This window comes from Lathyrus oleraceus, chromosome 5, assembly GCF_024323335.1.
Source record: "Lathyrus oleraceus cultivar Zhongwan6 chromosome 5, CAAS_Psat_ZW6_1.0, whole genome shotgun sequence".
NCBI lineage: Eukaryota > Viridiplantae > Streptophyta > Magnoliopsida > Fabales > Fabaceae > Lathyrus > Lathyrus oleraceus.
The window spans coordinates 534,303,333-534,328,115 of record NC_066583.1 but is presented as its reverse complement, the minus strand read 5'-3'; the positions used below and the strand labels follow the sequence as shown (position 1 = coordinate 534,328,115).

The 24,783-nt window shown below is 34.1% G+C and overlaps 2 protein-coding genes across 4 annotated transcripts; both read left to right on the top strand.

Moving 5' to 3' along the window:
- The first annotated feature begins 3,862 nt into the window (after nucleotides 1–3,862).
- On the top strand, nucleotides 3,863–6,575 carry LOC127086160 (uncharacterized). Its single transcript, XM_051026882.1, has 3 exons — nucleotides 3,863–4,671; nucleotides 5,634–5,751; nucleotides 5,854–6,575. Exons 1-3 carry the CDS (start codon nucleotides 4,040–4,042, stop codon nucleotides 6,067–6,069), a joined length of 966 nt encoding a protein of 321 aa, XP_050882839.1. The 5' UTR covers nucleotides 3,863–4,039; the 3' UTR covers nucleotides 6,070–6,575.
- Nucleotides 6,576–18,199: 11,624 nt separating this feature from the next.
- LOC127086157 (BES1/BZR1 homolog protein 4) lies at nucleotides 18,200–23,120 on the top strand. 3 transcript variants are annotated; one of them, XR_007789413.1, is made up of 4 exons: nucleotides 18,201–18,799; nucleotides 20,919–21,676; nucleotides 21,803–21,939; nucleotides 22,509–23,120. XR_007789413.1 is itself a non-coding variant. In XM_051026871.1 (3 exons), exons 1-3 carry the CDS (start codon nucleotides 18,584–18,586, stop codon nucleotides 21,804–21,806), a joined length of 978 nt encoding a protein of 325 aa, XP_050882828.1. In that variant the 5' UTR covers nucleotides 18,201–18,583; the 3' UTR covers nucleotides 21,807–22,134. The 3 variants fall into 3 exon arrangements, 2 of the variants coding, with proteins under 2 accessions (XP_050882830.1, XP_050882828.1); XM_051026871.1 differs by lacking the exon at nucleotides 22,509–23,120 and having other exon boundaries at nucleotides 21,803–22,134; XM_051026873.1 differs by lacking the exons at nucleotides 21,803–21,939; nucleotides 22,509–23,120 and having other exon boundaries at nucleotides 18,200–18,799; nucleotides 20,919–21,680.
- Nucleotides 23,121–24,783: the final 1,663 nt, after the last annotated feature.

The window sequence follows — 24,783 nt, the reverse complement described above, 5'->3', positions numbered from 1 at the left end:
ATGATAGGTGTTCAAGCAAATCTGAAGGAACTATTAATATGAAGTTTGAAACCAATAAAATAAGAATCGAAGACACCGTTTCTGCAGAAGTGGAGAAGAAACTAAAGGCTATGAATATTGGTATCCAGCATGTAGCTCAAATTCAGCCAGTCTTGAATGTAAGTTGTGAAATTTGTGCAGGACCTCATTTGACTATATAGTTGTGAAATTCCCTTATATTTGACTCCTAATGATAAAAAAATTATTCTAATTCAATGGCATGACACACCTATAGTATAGTTTGTTTCTCATTTTTAGGCTTTGTTAGATAAACTTGAGAAAGTGTCGATAATATCGGTACCGTCCTAACACCCTAAACTCCTTAAGTATGCGACATTGATTTGAATAACCATTATGCCAAGACCTTAATTCTAAGTTTATTAAAGTAACCCCTTAAGTAGTTTATACTAGTTGTCAACACCATCCTAAAACACACATGAGTAAGGAAGTCGGTGCAAATAAGTGTATGATCTCACGCAAAATAAATAAATACATATAATGAATAACGGGCATTGATTTGAATAACCATTATGCCAAGACCTTAATTCTAAGTTTTATCCCTTCTAAGTTAGGTGATCCTCACTCGATCATTTAGCCCAACGGTACGAACTCTTAGAAATTCAGTTGATACTTAAGCAAAAATTTGTTAAGTAAGTGCAAAAAAGTTGAAAACGAGATCATAGTCACTAACAGGTTCACCTGCCTTGAATGTGTATGGATAACGGGCTTAATGTGATTGCACTAGAATGAAAAAGAGATTGAAAAAGAACAAAGTCACTAATAGGTCGAGTTATAATGGCATGATTCTAATTGGTTTTGCATAGGGGGGAGTTTTTCCCGTGAAATGTAGATGTGTGTCACTACGATATCCTTGTTATTGTTATCTAGTACCTATTTATCTAGCATTAGCCTATCAGACTCGTACTACTTAGAGTTTCGTCGTGCCTATATTTCAGACATTGTGTTTAATCGTTTAGCATGTGCGTTGGGTGATTGCTTGAGGATAGACAACGATCTAAGTATGGGGGAATTTGATAATGAGAAATTGTATCGTGTTTTTAGGCTTATTTCACATCTTATCCGTCTATGTTTTTATGCATTTTATCGCCTTTTACTTCCGTTTTATTTGTTTTGCAGTTGTTAGCCGATTTCATTGGAGATTTGGAAGCCTCGCAGAAAAGAAGCGAAAAAGGAGCTAAAAAGGAGAAAAAGAGTTAGATTTGGCCATTCTGAGCAAATGGCGTTCGCCACCTGCTAGATGGCGTTCACCACCTCCACTGCCCGCCATGTCATTGAATGAGCAAGGAAATAACGTTCGTCATTGCCCTAATGGCGTTCGCCATTTTCATGCAGAAACAGAATAGCGCTAGTGGGGCAGTTCTGGCCAATTTTCTCAACTGTCGCTCCCCTCACTAGGTCTGCACGTTCAAGACAGTTTCCAAGCCTATGAACTCTATATATAGGGCCATTTTTGGAGTGTTATCGATCCATTGAATTCGCGCGGAAGCTTTGTCAAAATTCTTTCTTAGTTTTAAGCAAGAAATTACCTATAAAGTGGTAATAACTCACAGCGAGGGATTCTCACACCTTTTGATTTTTGTACCGTTTGTACTTTGGATCAAGAACAAGCTTGTCGTTATTTTCAAGTTCAAATTAATTCAAGTTTCATTTTACGTAATTTCAGTTTTTTTTACCGCTTTTAATATTTGTATGCTTTACTGCTTTTCATTACTTGTATGTCATGTTATTCTCAGTTTTAAATACTTTAATCATGTTACTTTCAGTTAATATCGTGCCTTGCTAAATTACTTGAGTTCTGCGTATGAGGATCGTCGTTACCAACGAGACTCGGTAGAAATAATAGGCGCGAATATATGATTTAATTATGTTCTGGCTTTAGTTTCCAAATGCATGTTTTATTGTTTTGGCACGAGAGTGTGGAACAAATCAAGGTTCAGTCCGATAGCGCGAGAGTGTGAGGAAGGAACCAGATAGTGGAAATTAGGCATCGATCCTAAAAACAGCGAGAGCGCTTTAGGTGTCATTTAGGATCTCATTTACTTTCAAAATACGCTTTCTAATTAGAACAGGCGAGCGAGAGCAAAATCATGTGGTTAGGAGGTGTGGTCTTTGTCGATAGCGCGAGAGTGTGAGACGGGACCTTTAAGTCGATATTTTCTACATAACGTAATAGAGTTGTATTTAGTGCACAAATTTTACCTAAGCCCTTAGGAACATGGAATCCATATTTCTGACTCATTTTTATCATAATAACTTTTAAACCGTTAGAAATTAGTATTTTTATTCTCGTTCATAACCTTATAACCTTTAGCCTTAGCTTTGCACTGCAACAATAGATAACATTAGTTTGACTATTAGTCTCTGTGGGTTTGATAATCTTTTAAAACTACACGATAGACTGTGCATTTGCAGTTATCATCCAACAAACACGTCATTCATCGATCAATTAACTTAAACATGACTTAAAAAAACAATAATAAATAAGAGAAACATAAACACTACCAGATGATTTTGGACGTTTCGGCATCTTCATTATGTCGTCAACATATCTTGAAAGTCTAGCATCTAACTCAATTGACCCCTTTGTTATCCTACGGCAAAATGATCTCCACATTTCCTTCACATCTTCGTCGGTCTTCAATTTAATAAGGTTGTATTTCACCCTCCCGTCAGTATTAATCAAATCTTCACGAAACTCGATCTTTTTCATCTTCTTAGTTTCCGTATCAGATAATAATTTATTCAACTTGGACATCAGATTGGCGAGAGATGTGGTGCCATTCGGAAGCCGGAACTCTACGGAAGGTGAAGTTTCATTGAAGTACACTTATACCTTAATAAAAAGTTGAGGAAGATGCATTTTTGAGATGTTTTCATCAAACATGTTTTATCTTGTCGATGCAATCACAACCATCCAAAATTGTTGGCAAAATCTTGAATGTCCAAAAAATCAAAGAAATAATCTACCGAAAATTTCACTTGGGTTGAAATTTTCGGTAACCACATGTAAATTTCAAATTTCCGAAAATTAATGAAACAAACCCAAAATTTGGAAATTTTCGGTATATCGAAATTTAAAATGTACTACTGGAATTTTTGAACTGTATCGGAAATTTCGTTAAGTCTATCAAAAATTTCGTTCGAAATTTTCATTTAATTTCCAGTCAGGGGTAGTATGGGCAATATGAAAGTATGAGTGTGTCAGGTAAAATTTAAGGGGTGACTGAAAGAATTCTCTTGCATAAGGGTGTGTGTAGATCGATTTGGTTTGGGTTTTAAGGAATCTGATACACAAATCGTTCAAAAATATATGAATTGGGTTGGATTAAATTTTTAAATTTTTTCGAGAAAACCCAAACCGAAAAATAACGGGTTGGGTTGGGTTGGATTGAATTTTCATATTTTTTCGAGAAAACCCAAACCGAACCAACCCGAAAAATAACAGGTTGAGTTGGGTTGGATTGAATTATCATATTTTTTCGAGAAAACCCAAATCGAAAAATAACGGATTGGTTTGGATTTGATTGATCGAATATATTATAAACAAATATGTAAAAATATTTTTAAAAAACATCTAATTTACATCAACTAATTTTTCATAATAATATAAAATTCTTAAATTTTTCTCGTTTCTCCATATAGATTTTGAATGTCACAAATTAATTTTTATTTTTTTTCTCGATGAATATCTTATATTAGTTTCCATCATAATAATATGATTTATTCGGATAGATGGACCTACGAACAGAATTTTAAAACTCCTTTACACTAACTCATTAACATCAAATTTCATTGATTTATTTCGATATTTGCTCGATCAAAGCATTATGATATGATTTAGATTCCGATTTAATTCGGATTTAACCAAACAAATGAATACCTATTGTTGCAAGTAAAATCGAAGTAACCAAATCGTGTCGTATTATTCACTAGTATTGTGTTTTTCGCGCTGCACTCACGGCTTCTATTTTCCATTTCCATGGCTTTCCTCAAAAACCTTCTTTCACAACGCCGTTTCCACCAACTCATAAACCCCAAAACCCTAACTTCCCTCCACTACAATTTCACGCTCAGACCCATCGCAACCTTACCCCAAACCCAACCCCCAAATTCCCAAACCGAGCAAACCGAAAAACCTCTCAGCACTTTCTTCTCCGAAGTAATGTCAGGCAAAATCACAACAATAGAAGAAAACGGCGAAGGAGACATCGAGATGAAGAAAAAACTGAAGCAATTAACGGAAGAAGTTAGAACCTTGAAGGAGAAAAAAACAAAAGGGGTTCCAATTTTAACAAAAGAAGTTCCAAAGAAAATTGAAAAAAAGAGCTTATTTTCTGCGTTCACCAATCAACCTCTTCCTGATGATGTAATAAGTACGAAAAAGGAGGTAGAGAAGAAGCAGAAGCCGAGGGAACCTTTTGTTTTTAAGGAGCTTTCGATTGATATGGTGGTGTTTTTGAAGTATTTATACGAAAATGGGTATTTTAAGGATGCTAAATTTGATAATGTTCATGAAAGATTTGATCTTGGTTGGTTTGAGAATCCTTATGCTTTGGGGTATGCTAAGTTTGCAGCACAGAAATTTGCAAGTGATAATCGTGAAATGGCCAAGTAAGTCTTTTGGTAATGATAATGATGATGATGAGCTTTTTGTATATTTGATCTTGTGATTTATGTTAAATAGTTGTCTTTATATGTTTGATTTAGTGAGAATATGAATTTAAGAAAACGTGAATAAGTTAGATGGTTGCATTCATATGCACTTATATATGGTTTGAAAGAGCTTGTAAGAATTTTTTTTTGGATTTGAATTATAGTTCGACATGTAGTTAGAGCTTGGCTCATTATGTTTACACTAAACCCTGCAGTGTAAGAAGAATAGCTTATCTTATTAAGTTATGATCATTAGTTGTTTTGAACTTCTTTTCATACACAGCTTATGAAAGCATATCATATATAAATTTTGCGCGATAAGTGCTTATTCAATAATTATGAGTATACAAACACCTCCTAAATGGGCACTATTAACTTTGGGGTGAATTTACCATGATGTGGTAGTCAGTTTAAATAATAATGAAGATATTGTTATTCCAAGTCCATTTTTGAAAAGATGTGCATGGTGGACTGGTAGTTTATGAAATAATTCCCTAGATCATAATGTGGATTTTCTGGTTTGAATTCTGCAAGATGCTAACAATTCTTGTACTGGGCCAGTTCATCAGAGCTAACCAGTTGAGCATATTGATCTTAAAAAGAATGAGTCCCCTCTTACATTAGATTGTAAATAATGGATATTCAAAGGACTTCTTCTTGACAAGAAACTTGAAATTAAGTCTCTTTTACTATAAGTTGATGCAAAAACTACTATTGCCCTGAAACCGAGTCGTTGAGCATGAGAATTGTTGTAACTTGTGAGATACAAATCTTGCCGGTTCATGATGATAAATGAGCATATACGATTATGATCTTATTAGATATTAAGGATCCTATTTGAGAATTGTGAGTTCATTCCCCGTACTTGTTAGATGTATTAGAATATATTGACGGCTTATAACATGAATTTGGATTCACAGATGGCTATCAGGAAGTGCAATAAAGCAAGTGGCTGTGTTTGGTTGCCCCTCCACCGGCAAGAGTTGTGTCTTCCCTGCGAAAAGACTGCGGAAATTTTTCGAGGTTCCAGAAAATACAGTAAGGCATATAACATGCATAAATACTTTCACCGTGTTTTGTGACTTATATTTATACATCCATCTTCTTACCCATGTTATTTACAATTTCATTTTCCTTCAGGTTTGTGGTAAATGCATGCTGCGAGAAACATGCAAGTTTGCGAATCAAAATGTGTGGAAGTGTGATGCTAATAAATTGGATTTGGAGTTAGTTATGAAGGTTGTGATTTCATATGCTTTACACTTGGTGCATCCTCAGCTGGTAGTGTCTGATGAAGTGAACAAGTCAGTAAATCATTTACTGAACGAGTTTGTGAAACTGAGTAAAATCACCTGAAAAACTGCTTCTGGTTAACAGAGAATACCTTGTACTGTTTGAACTTTTTCTCGCACATCGTTGGGAAATTGAGACCGTCGTCATATGAGGTGAATTTCCAGGACTAGAATTGTTTTTCCACTGCAAACAATTTTCGGAGATTCCTTTTCTTGCTACACAAGTCTAAGTTTTTCAATGATGCTGCTCGACTCAAAAAGAATGAATTTGTCTGGAAGATCTACGATATGAAATTCTGATCTGACAACTGAGTGACAAGGTTTTCTTTGGTGGGCATCCCTGCGAAAAACCGCCTAAGGTGGTTGTAGAAAAATCTGTCATGTCATTCTGCCATTTAACAACAGATACACACACATACGAATTGGGTTGGTTTTTAGCTCCTCACAGGATTCCTGTTAATTCTCCTCTATATTACTTAAACTTAAAGTTTTTTAATTTGGGTTTAGGGTTGCATGCATTCATTGATATGAATTGTCCAATCAAGATGGAACTATATACTTTCTGTGTTTTGTCTGTTTTAAAATGACTGTCATAAAATATTATACTTTTAAATCTTATTAAAGTGTTAAAAGTAGTGTATAAAATAATAATTAAAAGATACAATTGGAAAAATTGGAAAAATTATAATTATTACTATATTAAAAAGTGAGAATGATAATCATTTTAAAATAAATTTTATTTGTTAAAACAGCCTTTACCAGAGAGGGAGTGTAGTTCAATTGCATTTACAGAGTCAAAATATATATAGTTTTGATTTCTTAACTGAGGCATCTGTAATCAGCTAACACACTTGTATTTCACATCTATTTTTGAGGGAATATTCATGATATCATACAATTTATATGAAAAATACTATTAGGTCTTCTAAATTTTTCTGTAACAATTTTTATTTTATTTTGTATATTTAGTATAAACATGCAAATAAATTCAAAAATTCAAAAATCAGACTTTTAACTATCTCATTGATAGGGTCAGACATAAATTAAGGAACTGGAAGGCAAATAAATTATCTTGTGCAGGAAGGACTCCTATGATTAAGTATGATTAAGGTTGTGGCCTAAGTCGTCTCAACCTACATTATTATGAGTTCATTTCTTATTCCTAAAGATATTTGTAATAAGATGTAGAGGGTGATATGTAACGGTAGGAAAATAGAAATGGAGTAATATGTGCAAATCTAAACAAGAGGGAGGGCTTGGTTTCAGGAATCTAAGAGATTTTAATGAAACTATGCTAGCCAAACAGAGGAATATTAAGTTATACAAGAGGAATAGTACATAAAAAAACCACCATATATGACGCATGCTCTGTATGTGATGTATGTATCTTTTATAAATATGATTATTTTTTTTGTCACACAATTTTTTTTATTTGAAAATATTTTATAAATTAATTGAAAATATAATTATTTTGAAAAAAGTTCAGCATCGTAAACTTTAAACGAATTTTATTTACAAAATATCGAAATTCAATAAATTATATATATTAAAAAAAATCAAAAATTATAAATGGCTTTATTTTATTTGAATGTCTAAATTTCCACCGTCCATCTATGTATATAAATGAAATTTTAAATATATCCTATATCGCTTCGGTTAGAAATGAAATGTGATAGTGACAGAGTGGCATCCCCGCACACGTTCACTAGTTCGAAGAAACAGAAAGGAGGGAGAAAATGGGACCCACAAAGAGTCATGCAAAGGTGTGTGATCACGTGAAGTGGAAGGAAGTAGCAACGAGACACATTCACATTTCACACATACACCACCGTTCACCACCAACATCATCGCCTCATGCATCACTCTCAGCACGTGCGCCGAACCCCTCCTCACACGTGTCTCTTCTCTCCTCAATACGCCACCGTTTTGTTGCTGTTATTCTAATTTTATTAAAATTGAAATGACAATTAAACAAAAAGCATATGTAATGCTCCTTGTTTTTGGGATTTTGCCGCTAATTTATGTACCAAAATTGCCCTTGATATTAATACTGTATATCTGTTTTAATTGTCGCGTTGTTACAGGAAATTGGCGAATTATGTGTACTGATCAAGCATCATCTATCCACATCAACGAGTCTCGTGGTCTACCAACACGAGTTTTGGCTATTCAGGTCAAATAAGCGTGCTTTCTAATAATGCTAACTTTTTGCTTTTGTCCTAATATAATTCATGTCAAGTCTTCAACTACTACTAAAACAAACAAACACGGCTAATTGGTACTTTTGTGCCTAATAAACCGTTTTTTAAAATATATGTTTTTTGACCACTCACCAACTTAGAACCATAATTCATATTTATATAGTATTTAGTTTTTTTAGTATTTGGTTTTTTAATGACAAATTGTATAGTATTACTAGGACTAATTTATAAATTTGTGAAATTCTTTTAAGACTTATTAAAAAATTATAATAAATGATTGGAGTCTCACCACCCCCTTGTTCGGAAGACTAGAAAGTGTTAACAAGTTAAATGTTTACCTAATATCAATAATTTTTTTTTCAAGATATTAAAAATATGAGTCACTTCTTTTATTTATATATATATATATATATATATATATATATATATATATATATATATATATATATATATATATATATATATATATATATATATATATATATATATATATATTCACGTTAAGATCTCATTTTTGCTCTTCAACAGAGTTTAGTCAAGCTTTGATATCACTTGTTAGAAAGTTTTGGGAGTGTCGAAAAGGTCAATGGACTAAACATTCATGGTTTAAGAGACATTGATACCGCATATCCACATAAAACTTAAAGACATTAGGGATATGAATCATTTCTCTTATATATCTAACATTTCTTTAATTTTTAGTCGATGTGAAACTTAATCACTTATATTTGAATTCAACAACAAATATGGAGATCAACTTGTAAAATTAAAAAGATTAATAATCATTTTAACTTTCATAAAAATAGAATGCGAGAAAAAATTTAAATTAATTACGTTTAGATATCATTTGAAATTCTTTAAATTTGAGTTGAACATAATACTTCATAAATTTTCATCATTTTGACAAATCTCTATATTTTTCCAAAAAATAATATATATATATATATATATATATATATATATATATATATATATATATATATATATATATATATATATATATATATATCCTTAATTAAAATGTCTCATTCAAACACACTCTAAAAAAATAGAATAATGACACAACACAACAATAATAACATGTAGACTTCATTCTTTGTTCATCATCCCGGTGAACCAAAATTTCACCTATTTAAAATATTCATTTACGACATTTCATATCGTCGTTGAAGTTGGTGTTCTAATAGCAAAAAAGCTATGGAATATATTTAACCAAATCATCAAAATTAGGCATATCTATATTGATTCTGCCATAATATTTCTTGGTGAAAGAATTGTCAAGGCTTGTATGGTTCATTTGTTCGAAAGACACAACAAGGTTTCTGATTATTGGAAAAATTGTGAGTAGAAGTCACATATGTAACTAAATAGGGAACAAACACATCTTGAGTCCCCTTCAATCACACAAAGACATTGTTCACTTTAATATTTTGATAGATATATCCATCAATCAAAACATTTTACTTTCTTTTGCAAGGGAACAAGAGAGACGACGTGCTTCAAAGATACGACAAACTTTTCTTTTGTCAAATACATATTATTCTCATGAATTTTCCTTTTGGTTTTGACAAATAATTCCACCAACCTCTTCCTAATCATTTTTGGTTGCATTCTACTTGCACAGGAAGACAGCATTGGTTAAGATATATCCCTAAATAAAAGACGGTGAAAAAGGACTAAAAAAAACTTATAGAAATACTTCTTCATGTGTATAGGTTTTGACGTTGTTGTGAAATGATGTCGTCAATAACAAATCAAAATACGAGAAAGATTGAGTTTCTTGAACAAATACAATACACGTTATTAGGTTTTACGAAAGAGAGAGAAGAGGGAAGAAGACGAAAATCAGGATTTGTTATAATTGTTTTATTATTCACTTACTCAATTAGGATTTAAAGATTACAAGTGAATAACAACAACAAAAAACTCTTCTAAAAAATCTGAAAGAACTAGTCTATTTATAGACTACTAAACTAACTTAAGCTACCGGATAAATTAAACAACTGAGATTAAACAAAAGGATCAATTCAACATGCTAACAATCCTAGTAATTTCAACCACTACATGCTTGAGCATACTTCGACTACAACATGCATGATCAACTTGTGAGTAGACTTTGACTACATGTTAAACCTTTGTCGAATCAAGAAGATACCCTAATCGAGACTAGAGTTTGATAAAAAAATTCTCACAAATCTCCACCTTGGAACAAACTCTACAACATCAAAGGAACACACTAGCTTTCTTCATGCAGCTTTATCAACTGCATACAATGGAAAAACTTGTAGCTTGGCAATGTCAAAGTGATCATATCAGCAACATTGTCATTAGTCGAGACCTTCAGTACTTGGACTTCTCCATGTTTGATTATCTCTCTGAAAAAATGGAGCCTCACATTGATGTACTTGGTTCGCTCATGATAGGTTGTAATCTTCGACGAGTGTATTGCATTTTGACTATGACATTTAATAGTAATAACTTAACCTTGAAGTTTCACCTCCTTAGCAAAACCTTCAAGCCACAATATTTCTTTCACAACTTCAATGAGGGGAATATATTTCGCTCCAGTGGTTGATAAGGCAACACCTTTCTAGAGTGTTGATTTTCAACTGATTGTTGTGCCAAACATAGTAAACACATATCCTGAAATAGATTTTCTGGAATCCATACATCCTGCATAATCATAGTCAACAAATCCTTTGATTGACCATATACCTGCTTACAAGGCATATGAAATGTTATTTATATAGGCTCTTTCGACTTCAGTACTAGGACTTTTAGTCGAACTCTGCTTGAACGGAGGATTAGTCGGTGTTACAACAGGCTTTGAATTTTTCATACCAAACTTGTCGAGAATCTTCTTTAGATATGTCTCTTGAGATAAGCATAACCTTAACTACTTTCTATCTCTTTGGATGTTAATCCCAAGAATCTAGGAGGCAACTCTCAGATCCTTCATGTCTAACTCCTTGTTAAGTTCAATCTTTACCTTTGTAACATCTTCTACATTATTACTTGCTATGAGGATATCACCCACATAAAGCAACAAAATAACAAGTTAATTTATAGGTCAAAACTTAAAGTAAACACAGTGGTCGAACTAGCTCCTAGTGAAACCTATGTGTGTCGTGAATTTGTCGAATCTCTTGTTCCATTGTTAAGGAGATTGTTTCAGGTCATATAAATACCTATTCATCTTGCACACATAATCTTACTTTCCCTTTTCTGCATACCCTTCAGGTTGAAGGAGAAGGGCGATCCAAAACGCAGCGGAATTTAAAATTTCTCCTTTAATGATCATTACGAATGAGCATGATCAGTGATAGAATCGTTACCTCTTATGGCGGTTGTAACCTTTGATGCAGATCTACGAGCGATCACGAACGTTGAACAATGACAACGCCTCTACTCAGTCCACACGAACGGAATCCTTCAATCTCAGTGCTAGCTGCTACGAATGAAGGCTTTGAGTGAGAGAGAGAGAGAGAGAGAGAAATGAAATTGCAACTGTACTAATGCTTCTACACAAGGGTTCTATTTATAGAACCACTTGTGTGGGCTGCAAGCTAAAAAGCCCACTCAAGTGTATATGGCCCATATCTTATAATATGTCAAAATCACTTAAGCGCGTGGTACCTTACCATATTTCGTATTCTACTTAAGTACACCGTACCTTACGATGTTCTACAATTCACTTAAGGGCACCGTACATTACAGTATTCCTTAGTTACTCTCTCTCTCATCAATCCGTCCTTTGTGTGTGACCCTATAGGTTTTCACGGCATTGGCAATTATATTAAATCACGTATCTAACATAATAAACAGTGAGCGGTATCTAGCAACACATCACTGCTACCCAAGACACGAAAATGTCATGTGATCTAACAAATCCTTCTGTGATAATAATTATGTGTATAATTACCCTTTTTCCCTTATGTCTATATTGAACACAAGGCATAGACCGTGTCATCCTTGTCCAGTTCAATATTGGGCCCATAGACATTTATCCTATTACGCAGGATGGGCAAATTCCATCTAGGTCACTCATGTCCCTTAGCATGCTTCGTGGAGTACCCATCAACTGTCTTTATGGTCATCCAGTTACGGACAACGTTTGATCAGCAATAAGGCACTCGACTCTACATCTAGGGTCCATAGTGGTTTCAGGTCGAAGGGTGGTATACACCATTATCACCATGAGAATAACTTATGACACTTTACATAACATTCTATATAGTATTCTCATAGCGGATCAATCCAGTATAAATATTACTCTTAATATTCATACCTATGTTTAAGACTTGATAACTCCTTATCCATGATCCATGAGATGTGATCATCAGTCTATATACATAATAGTCTTAATGCTTTAATGTTATCCCACTTTACAATAAAGCTCGACTACGGATACTTTAAGAATAGTGTCCTTATGTTTAATGTGATCTCATGATTAAGCCATACTTGATACATTAAACAGACTATCTATTCTAGGGACTTTATTAAATAAACATAATAAAGAAAAAGCCTTTTATTATTAATAAATAATTCGATACAAGTATCAAAAGTATTGGCCTCTAGGGCTTACACCAACACAGGTTGCCTTATCAAGATTGTTTCATCTAGATCACCATACATGAAGGCAATCTTTACATCCATCTGTTCAAGTTCTAGGTCGAACTTCGCCCCCATAGAAAGCAGCATGAAAATGGATATATGCTTTACAACATGTGAGAACATATCATTGAACTTGACACCTTCTTTCTGAGTGAACCCCCTAGCAACCAACATTGCCTTAAATATCTTCGACATCACTCCTTCCTTAACCTTGAAGATCCACTTACAACTGACTAACCTACCCCTTGCAGGTTTCTCGATCATCTCCCAAGTGTTGTTATCATGAAGAGATTTCATTTCATCATCCATGGATTTTAGCGATTCAATCTTGTTTCGACTCCTCACAACTTCCTTGTAATCTCTAGGTTCTTCATCAAGGACCTCACTTGCAAAGATTGAGGTGAATGCTATGAGATATGGTACGGTCACAATAGCTTCTGCCCAAAACACCTTCTTTAATCCCCCACTAACCAACATGCACCTCACTCTTTCCAGAATGGTTCGATTAAACCTTTCATCCAAACCATTTTGTTAGGGAGTTCATGTCATAACTCAGTGTCTCGCAATACCAAACGCAACACGTAGTTATCGAAAGCCTCATTGCAAAATTTAAGACCATTGTCGGTCCTCAACCTCTTGACCTTCCCGCTAGTTTGGTTCTTAACCAGGGATTTTCCAACTTTTGAAATTTTTAAAAGTTTCATCCCTGGCTTTCTAAATGAATACCCATAACTTTTTGGAATAATCATCAACTATGGATAAAAAATATTTTGCACCTGAGTGTGAAGGATTCCTTGTAGGGCCCCAAATATCAACATGAATATAATCAAGTGATCCATGTGTTCTTTATTTACCTTTGTTAAACTTTATTCTACAAGATTTACCAAATACACGAGGTTCACAAAACTCAAGTTTTTTTTGACCTTGTCACCAAACAACAAATTTTGTTTCGATAGTTCGACATGCCTCTTTCATTGACATGGCCAAGTCTCTTGTGCCATAGCCCAGTCTTTGACATAGGTTTTTGGATAACACATTTGTTGAACCACTAACAACCTTATCCTCAAGGGTATACAAGCCTTGTTTCATCACATCTCTCAAGACTTCCTTCAACCCCATCATTACCCTTAGAATACTTTGCTCTCCTTTAAAACACATCCTTTCTTGTCGAATTCACCAAGAAAAATCAAATTTCTCTTAAGATCAGGTACATACCTGACATTAGTCAATGACCTTATTAACTCATCATGGAGCTTTAGTCTCACAAATCCAACACCTGCAATTTTGTAAGCTTTGTTGTTTCCCAATAACATTGATGAACTATCTCGATCACATAATTCCTCAAACACGTCTTTTTTTGGAGTCATGTGCCAAGTGCAACCTAAATTAATAATCCACTCCTTGCTAGAGTCGCTACTTGAAACTACTAGGACATCAGATTATTTATAACCATCTTGCATAATGGTTGCATTATCATTATCTTTTCCACCATGATTATTCAGTCAATCAGGGCACATCTTTATTTTATGACCCTCATTCTTACAATGATAACACTTAATAGCAGGAGCATTACCACCATAAGAATTATGTAGAACTTTATCCTTCTTCTTCTCAAACCTACCATCTTTCTTAAAGAATTTCCCCTTAACAAACAAACCTACACCAATTGTCGATGGCTTATGATCCTTTCGTTCATTCAAATCCTTAGAGTATAAAGTTGATTGAATATCTTCAAAGGTCAACTAATTTCTTCCATACAAGAGTGTTTCTTTGAAATAAGCATGAAACTTAGGTAAAGCACAGAACAACAACAATGCTTGATCTTCATCATTAATCTTGACCTTGTATCTAACTGCTAAGCCAAGACTTTGTCTTTACTCATCTTGAATGAATTCAAAGCTTATTTCAGGTATATACGATTTACCAACGATTTCTTCATGTACAGACCTTCGAGTTTCGTCCACACACCAGCTGCAGTTTTCTCCTTTGAAGCATTTTGGAGAATCTTATCACCAAGGCTCAATACAATGGCGTTGTGGGCTTTCTAGATCATCATTTTCTTCTTATTTTTCTCTATTAGGCCAACATCCATCTTCTTTGATCATTTCAATGTTTCTAACAAACCCTTCTGAACGAGTAAGGCTTGCACCTTCAAGCACCACAAACCAAAATCGGTCACACTATTGAATTTCTCAATCTCATACTTTGTTGATGACATCTTTTTCTCCATGGTCACTCACTAGTTTGTTGTGAATTGATGTCGTCAAGGACAAATCAAAATATGAGAAAGATTGAGTTTCTTCAACAAACACAAAAAACCCTATTAGGTTTTACAAAAGAGAGATAAGAGGGAAGAAGAAGAAAATCAGGAATGATTATAACTGTTTTACTATTCACTTTCTCAATTAGGGTTTAAATATTACAAGTGAATAACAAAAAACAAAAAATCTTCTCAACAATTTTAGAGAACTAGTCTATTTATAGACTACTAAGCTAACTTAAGCTACAAGCTAACTTAAATAATTGGGCTTAAACAAAATACCCAATTCGACATGCTAACAATCCTAGAAATTTCAAGTACTGCATGCTTGAGCATACTTCGACTACATCATGTAGGATCAACATGTCAACAGACTTCGACTACATGTTAAACCTTTTTCGAATCAAGGAGCTATCCTTGTCGAGACTAAAGTTCGATCCAAAATTCTCGCATGCGTAAACTTTTAGTACATAACTAGAGATCATGTAGTATATGGAGTCTATTTACTCGTCAAATTAAGGATTGACGAGAGGCATACAATCTTTATATACAACTTTAATCAATAATAAACTCGTGTTCTAATAGAAAGGAAAATTTTGATTATCATACTTGCAATGGAAAATGTGAGTTTTGTAGGAAATACACGATGCTTTAAAGAAGTATTTTTAAGGGACTTATGTAATGAATAAACCTAAGAGAAAATAACTTTTAGATAGGTGTTCACTTAGGAAACATATATCAATCTTACCCTAATTAAGGGTATATAAACATAAGAAGACATTAGTTGTACAAAGATATTCTGAATGCTCACATATCAAATCAAAGAACTTATATACACATAACTATTAAGGTCTATTTTGGAGGGAGGGACGCCTAATCAACGCATCACCTTGCATTCAAACTCGGTAAAAGAAAGACCAAGCTCAATCTTATTGAAAAACGTTTGATGGACATGAAAAATATCTATTTTTGAATTAAGCCACTTACCATAACAAACTTGATCACCCTCTTTACATGGTACAACATGGATAACCATTTTAAATATTAAAAAAGACGCGGTGAATGCCCTGACAATAGTCTCATATAAAACCATATAACAATTATCTATACACTCTTATGTACCCAACTATATCAAAAAAAAATTACCATTAATATTTTTATTAGGTTTGAACAAGAGCACCCGAGGCCCCACTAATATTTTTATTAGGTTTGAACAAGAGCACCCGAGGCCCTAACCCAACATCATATATATCTTTAGAAGAGGACATGGTAACCATTTTCCAACCCTTTATAAATAATGTTCAGTCAAAAGGTCATAAGCTGTAATGGTTCTTTTAAAGTCATTCATCTCAACCAAGCCATGATTTACCTTTTTTATAATACAAATAGGAACAAAAGGGAAGAAATCATACATGTCATGAAAAAATAGGAGAGATGAAAGTGAGAAATGAAGACGAGGCACAACCGGGAAGGACGCAAAGGACTGAAAGTTAGCACGATTGCAAAAAAGATTTAAAAAATTAAAACGAAAAGGCATATAAACGAGTGATGGCAACGTTGCATCAACAACTGTAAATGTTTTATAGTCACACATTATAATCAAACAACAATACACAAAATCATTATATCAAATGGTCTTGATTTCGTTCAAAAATTATCGATGTATCACTCCATCCAAACGAATTGACCATCGAACACATCGTAATATAGATCATGAATGACATGGAAATAACTACATGTCAAATCAATAAGACTGTTAGACTTCCAAATCACACACGAGCTGCAAGTCTAGATGGTGCAGATGTGCCACATCGGTATGACACTTCATTTCAAGAAATTTCCATCTCAAGAAAATTTCAATTTTTTCCAAACTTCAAATCACACAGATATGTGAGGCTTCTGTAATGGAATGGACTTAAAAGACCATGCCTAAACATATTATGTATTTTCCACCAAGAAAGTTAATTTCTTAAAGAACAAAACATGCATAATAACGAGGTATAGAGTCATAAGAGATTTGACGTTCTCACCTTAGTATGTAAGGATGACACATCATGATAGTTTATCCCGTAAAACTATTATGCCTTCAAATCATGCATTTAGAAGCATCAAAGTTTTTCCATTGTTCGAAATTACATGGAACATATTCAAACCAAATATGTGCATATATTTATCTATAAGATTCCAAAAAACTTACACGAATCCATCCCCTTTATAAATAGAGGGTTCACCCATCAATCAATTATCGTGTTTGTTATCTGCATGCATTTTGCCTTACTTTGACAACAAAATATATTTATATGTTCATTCAGCCTCACTTAGATAAAAAATATATGAGAATATATGAATGAGATTAAAATGTCACATCAACCAACCACAATCAATGACATAAATGTTACATCACATGTTCAGGTGATCCACCTCGTATGACCTAATCAGGAATTTTGAACTCCTACTTTTTTAGTTTAGCAAAAATGTCGATACATACATTCATATTCTCGAAAATTGTGATAAAGAGTGATATTTTAAAACCATTGTATAACAACACATTATACTTATTTTAATCTTTAAATGATTCATATCTTACCTCTTTAAATGAACTCTCACCAGTAAAAAGTGGATGATCATATTGGATTAATATGTCGCAGTGTTGAATTTCAAATTTTCAAAAAATAAATAAAAAATAAATGGATTTGATTTAAAAATATTCCGGAGTTAGTATATCAATAAAATAAAAATATTTCCAAAATAGTAAAAAAAATATACAATCAAATTTAAATTTAGTTTAACACAATAAATACTACCACTTGTGTTGTTTTTTTCTTTGATTTTCTTTTCCAAATCTAAGCAATATTATGCTTTAATTAACCCCTGATGTTTAGGACATTTCCTTGTTTATTTATTTATCCGTAATACTCACTGCACTGCCATATTTGGGGCAGTGTTCACCTCAGTCAACCTTAACACGTATTCCAGTCATGCACGTACAAATCCCACTCCACATTAATTTTTCCGTTTTCTCTCTCTTTATTTCTAATGGCATCACCGTAATTATTCTAATAAACCATGTCTCTTTTTGTTACCTCAATGTATTTAGTCCACTTTTTCTTTCACACTTTTTCTTTCTTTCTTCATCTCATTCATGTTTTCTCTTCAAAAAAAACCACACAGTTTTCCGACGAGTTTTCCGGTCAACATTCTCCGTTAACTTCACTCCGGCGAACTAACCGCTTCACTACCTGTTTAGATCTGATTAGATTAGATTAGATCATAACCAAAATCGATCAAACCGAAATTCTTCTTTGCTGAATTTTTGATAAATTGAATTCAGCTCCTTCAAACGCCGTCGTTTTTAGTCAATCTTCATTGCTTCTTGATAATTCGATCTAGGAACTTCTTGACCGTTTCGTGCTTGTGTTTAATCGAACTTCTGATTGTTATTTCTGTTACTGGAGTTTCTTTTTTTTTCTTCATCGGCGGCGAGTGTTTTTCCGACGACGGAAATGACGTCGGGGACGAGACAACCAACGTGGAAGGAGAGAGAGAATAACAAAAGGAGAGAGAGAAGAAGAAGAGCCATAGCTGCGAAGATCTTCTCCGGTTTGAGAATGTACGGTAACTACAAGCTTCCCAAACACTGCGACAACAATGAAGTTCTCAAAGCTCTCTGTAATGAAGCCGGTTGGATCGTTGAACCGGATGGCACAACGTATCGTAAGGTAACAAGAACCAACAAGCAATTTAATTATAACTGTAGTTAGTATTTTTAATTTTTAATTACTAGATATAATTTTGAGTTTTTTCCTTCTAATTTTAGCATCAAGTACCTTCAATTATAGTAGTTTATGACTTCATTGATGATTGAGGCTTGGCAATTCACAGTTTGTTGTGTGTGTGGTTTTGGTTTATGAAAATTGTACATGGCACATGCTAATGTAGCACAGAAACCCCGGAAAAAAGCGTGTTGGTGCCGACACTTCTAATTACGGTTAATTTGTTCAATTTTTTCAAATTATTATGGGAGTGTCGAGGTCATATTTGGAGTGTTTGTGCTTCATATTTATATCCCAACACTAGCAATGATCCTCTAAATACTAAGATGGTGCTGCGTTTAATGCTAGTACTACTTTTGATAATGTGTGATTTTGTTAATTTGATATTTATGGTGAATGGTAATGTATTTAGAAGAATTGGGTTAGATTCTTTCTTTTTTGACTCGCCGGTGACCGTTAGATCTGGTCGGGGTTGTGTCTGTGGCTCTGTGCCTTTAGCTTTAAAGCGTGAAGCACTAAAGATTCTCTCTATAGTGTGTTTTGATGATCCGTGAGAAATACTTAGGGGTAGTGGCATAGATCTCGAGGGGAGGAAGAAAATGGCCATTTTGGTTTTCACTTTTTTATTTTATTTGGGTTTGGACTTTTGGAGGCAATGTAGTTGGAAAGCAAACAATTTTTTAACATGGAGTATTTGAATTTGGGAAATTGTTGAGGGTAGTTTTGTCATGTTAGGTGTGTGATTGGTATATTTAGTTTGTTGCTGTGCTTGTTGCAATTTGGCAGAAGCTTTTGCAGAAATTGCATGGTACTCTGATTTGGAGAGCTACTTTTTTTCCTTAGTTCCCGTGATATTTCTTCTATTTTTAGGGGGTTGCGGTTGTATTTATTTAGATTTAGATCTTTTTCTTTATTTTATGCAGTTTCACCTTTATTATTGATGACGCTCTCAACTGGAAAGAGTGGCTGTATTCACTATTCGGTATTCACTCACCAGTTTTGTTTGTCCTCAATAGGATTTTCCTTGGTTGGACTTGTTTTCTTTTACTTTTGCCTTTTTCGTTTTTCCTTTAATTGTTTTTGGAAACAATGAATTAAAAAAATGGGGTTGAGTGCGTGTGTTTAAACTTTAAAAGGGGTACATATTTCTATCTTTGCTAAAAATGACATGTTTTAGCTAAGTGAACAAAAATTAACCAAGAAGCCCTATCAATCCAGTTACATGTAATACAAGGAAACAGCTAACTTATTAGGCCAGAAGTTTTATATACTGTTTTTGTTGATTTAAAGATTCTGCAAACAGAATTGACATCTAGTTCATATATGTTTTTAGACAAGCTAATACTAGTATATAACCAAATTAATATCCAAAATTCTTAAAACATATTTCTTCAATGTTTAAACTTTAGGTTGCTATAGTGTTCTTCAATAGTCAAATGGTTGTAATTAAAATGAATGAAGTAAAAATGACAAAAACTTGATGTATTTATTGAACCAGACAGAGCCATAATAAACTGTTGGAGTAAAATTTTCCTCACTCTGACACCTGTAGGGTAGAACTGTAGGAGTATTTATACAGTTTGAGGGATATAAACTGTTTCTAGGAACTGATTCCCTGGTTGCTGTTATATTTGTCAATACTTGTTTATAAAATTCCTTCTTTGTATGTAGTTAACCATTGACAAAAAGATGCTGGTCACTAACAAGCCTTGAAGCATTAGATTGAATTCATTTTTTTTAAAGAAGATTGAGTTCATTGTTAGCCTGACTTTCATATAAAAATCTACTTACATTCTTGCCTGTGGTAAAAGGGATATAAATGTTGCTACAATGTCCAATAATAGCAATTTCCTTTTCAAATTAGTAGGGTGATACAATATGTTAATTGAATGAAAGTTATACTTGTTAAATTCCTTGTTGAACGGAAAACTGTCATACTGTTTGTTGCATATGGATCCATCTAATTGCTAAAATGATGTATCTTTATTTACAAATGCAAGTCATTTGAATGTCAAAATTCTGTTTATTTTATCTCATATCACTTAATAAAAATATTAATTTAAAGGGATGCAAGCCTATGGAGCGAATGGATGTGGTAGGTGGTTCTGCAATGGGAAGCCCATGTTCATCTTACCACCCAAGTCCCTGTGCTTCCTACAACCCAAGCCCTGGCTCTTCTTCCTTCCCTAGTCCACGCTCATCCTCCCATGCTATAAATCCTAATGGTGATGCCAATTCCCTAATTCCATGGCTCAAAAACCTCTCATCTGGATCATCATCAGCATCCTCTTCCAAGCTTCCGCAGCTTTATGTTCATACCGGTTCCATCAGTGCTCCTGTGACTCCTCCACTTAGCTCTCCAACTGCCCGATCATCTCAGACGAAAGCTGACATCTGGGAGGATCAGTCCACTCGTCCTGGCTGGGGCGGGCAGCAGTACTCCTTCCTGCCTTCCTCCACTCCTCCAAGCCCAGGTCGCCAAGTTCTTGACCCAGATTGGTTTGCTGGGATTAGGATGCCCCAGGGTGGGCCAACTTCTCCTACATTTAGCCTAGTGGCTTCTAATCCATTTGGCTTCAGGGAAGAGGTTTTCTGTGGCAGTGATTCCCGCATGTGGACACCTGGACAAAGTGGGACATGTTCTCCAGCTATAGCTGCAGGCTCTGATCATACTGCTGACATACCAATGGCTGAAGCTGTTTCAGATGAATTTGCCTTTGGAAGCAGTGCAGCTGGTTTGGTGAAGCCTTGGGAAGGAGAGAGGATCCATGAAGATTCCGGCTCAGATGATTTAGAGCTCACTCTTGGTAGCTCAAAGACCAGGTAGGTAGCAAAAACATTTGAAAAGTCAGGCCAAAAATAAAAGAATTTTTTATACATCGGAATTTTGGATTATTATATTTTTATTCTTTCAGAATAAAAATGTAACCTGAGTTTGTTTTAATGCAGGTAAAGTGCTGCATAAATGAGCTATCCAAAAAGAAAGTGCTGCATAAATGAATAGTCAGTGGTCCCCTCAATATGAAATTTGACTCTGTTTGTTCTATTCTGTAGAAAGGTTAGAAGAGGGAATTAAGGTGATGAAGGTGAGCATTTGCTCTTCCATTTTTATTTTATTCATTTATTTTCCCTAAGATCTTATTTGTTCCTAAATTATATATACAACTTTAGTTAGGTGTGGGGTGTTTTTTCAACCCTTTCATTTGATCAGTCTTGTTAAACCTTTAATTTAAAATACTATTGGAAAATCAATATACCTGTATGGATTGGGTTGGCTTTTACATTGAAAAAAGATTAGGCAAAGATTCAATTTTAACTGCTTGACCAAGGAAGTTTAATGCAAATTCGGATTGAATTGTGGACCTACCACATTGCTTTACTAACTTTTTATCACTTGTTTTTCTGATTTTATTTCACCTGATATGGGTGACAACAAAATTTACCATTTTCCTTAGATTTCTGAAATAAAAAGAATTAAAGTTGTTTCTAGTTTTTAATGATTGCTGGTCGACCAGGACCACTGTGGCAGTACTTGCTATCTTCTCACTGATCATTTTTCTGAAATTGGAATGGATCTGTCCTCTGCTGATGTGTCTGTTTTTCGAATATCTTTGACCTGATATTTGAGATATGATACGTTTCTTTTTTGTCCTAGTTGGCTAGTTGCTGTAACGGTTCCATTGTGTGCTTGTGAATGCAATCTCTCTACTCAAGCGTCCTCGTTGTCACTTAAAAGCTGCTAACTCACCGATTAAAAGAAAAGCTCGCTGAAAGAGCTTATCCTCCTATAGTCAGTGGATCGCAATTGAACAAAGTTGTATAGACCATGTTCACCTTATTCAATAATTTGAGCTTTTCCTTTATCTTAAATTAAAGTATGCCTGTCATTTTCATAGAGTGAAAGGAGCGTAAATATGGCAAAGCCGAGTGACATTTATTTCAATTTTCATTATGAAGATTGAAGATAGTAGAAAGTACATAAGTTCATTTCTAATGATGATAAGAACAACAAAAAAAAACCAAGAGCTACGGCTACCAAGCATGTAGGGAAATATTAGTTGAAGATTATGAAATGAGATTTTATTTTTAATAAAGATTACAAAAATAAAAGACGGACGGGCTTTCAAGGGCAAAATGGAGATGCTATGTAATTAAATGTTACGGAGATGCTATGTATTTAAATGTTACGTTCAAGTTAAGGGAATTGCTCTTTTTATTCTTAGGGTTCTTCTCTATTACCGTAAAAAGATTAAAATGTTTTTAGTTATTCTTAGGGGTTCTTCTTTATTACCGTAAAAAGATTAAAATATTTTTAGCGTTCAGAGATATATTGTCGGACGCATCTTTTTCACACACAACATGAGACAAGAATGTTGAAAAATATTTATTTTGATATGGAGATGCATTTCCATATGCACAAAAGATTGATTCGGAGATGCATTTTCATATACACAAGATTGATTCAGAGATGCATCTCCGTAACTTCCTTTAGTTCATTAGCATGTGAGCTTTCTGGAGATTTATCTTTGGAATATGCTCTGTTAGTTCAAAACTAATGCATAAGATGAAGAAGATGAAGATGAAAGAAGAGAGAGAAGAGAGAGAATTGAAATAACAAACTTTTACTACTCTTCAAAACGGTTACAGCAAATTGTTACGCACACCCACTAATGACAGTTACACTTGTTATATACGCAACAATAATGCCACGTAGGCAAAATTGCTAACCTACACTAGTTAGGATAAACTTAACAAAACTAATACTACTATTACTGATTATGAATTACTTTCAACATTATCCCTTAATTCATATTAAGCTGATCAGAACTAACAACACCAATTCCGTCCCTCAAGTGGAAAAACTGATCATACTTGATCGCTTTCGTCAGCACATCTGTAATTTGCTTTTGGATTAACAAAGCAGCAATATGCTTGCTTCTCCCGTGCAACATTGGATTCTTGGCAAAATTGATTGTAGATTTGTTATCAATCATCAACTTCAGAGGCTTGTTTACCTTGATCTTCATATCCTGCAGTAAATTCAGAAGTCAAATAGCTTGACATGCAGCCACAACACCTGGTATGTATTCAGCTTCACAGGTTAACAAAGCAACAATTGGTTGTTTCTTTGAACACCAAGAAATATAACCTCCCAGATACTTAAACAAATATCCATAAGTACTTCTTTTGTCAACTCTGTCTCCACAACAATCAGAGCCTGAGTAACACATCAGCTATGAATTAACCTTTTCTCTAGAAGGGAACAAAACTCCATACTTCAGAGTCCCTTTAATATACCTTAGAATCCTGACAACAACTTGGTAATGAGACCACTTCGATTTACTCATTAACCTACTAACCATTCAAAATGTATATCAAATATCAAGTGTGATATTACACAAATACCTCAGAGAACCAACCAACTGCTTGAAAGTTGTAACATCTACATCATCATCCCCATGATCAAAATCCAATTTGTGATTTATTTATGAAGGCGTGACCGCAACCTTACAATTCAGCAGCTCAAATCTCTTCAGAAGCTCAAGTTCATACTTCAGTTGATGCAAAATGATATCCTTCTCAGAGTACATATCTCCATCCCTGGAAAATATACCATATTTCCTAGATCAATCATCTCAAACTCACTCATCAACACCTTTTTGAACTTCATTATCTCATATAAATAGCTTCTTGTCAACAATATGTCATCAACATAGAGATACACTAGAATCATATTGCCTTCAAAAGTATGTTGAACATAAACACCATACTTCATCTAACACTTTATGAATCCTTGGAGCTTGAAAAATGAATCAATTTTCAAATTCCAAGCTCTAGGAACTTATTTCACTCCATACAACACTTTATGTAATCTGTACACCATCCCTTCTTGATTATTTTTCACAAATCCAGAAGGTTATGACACATAT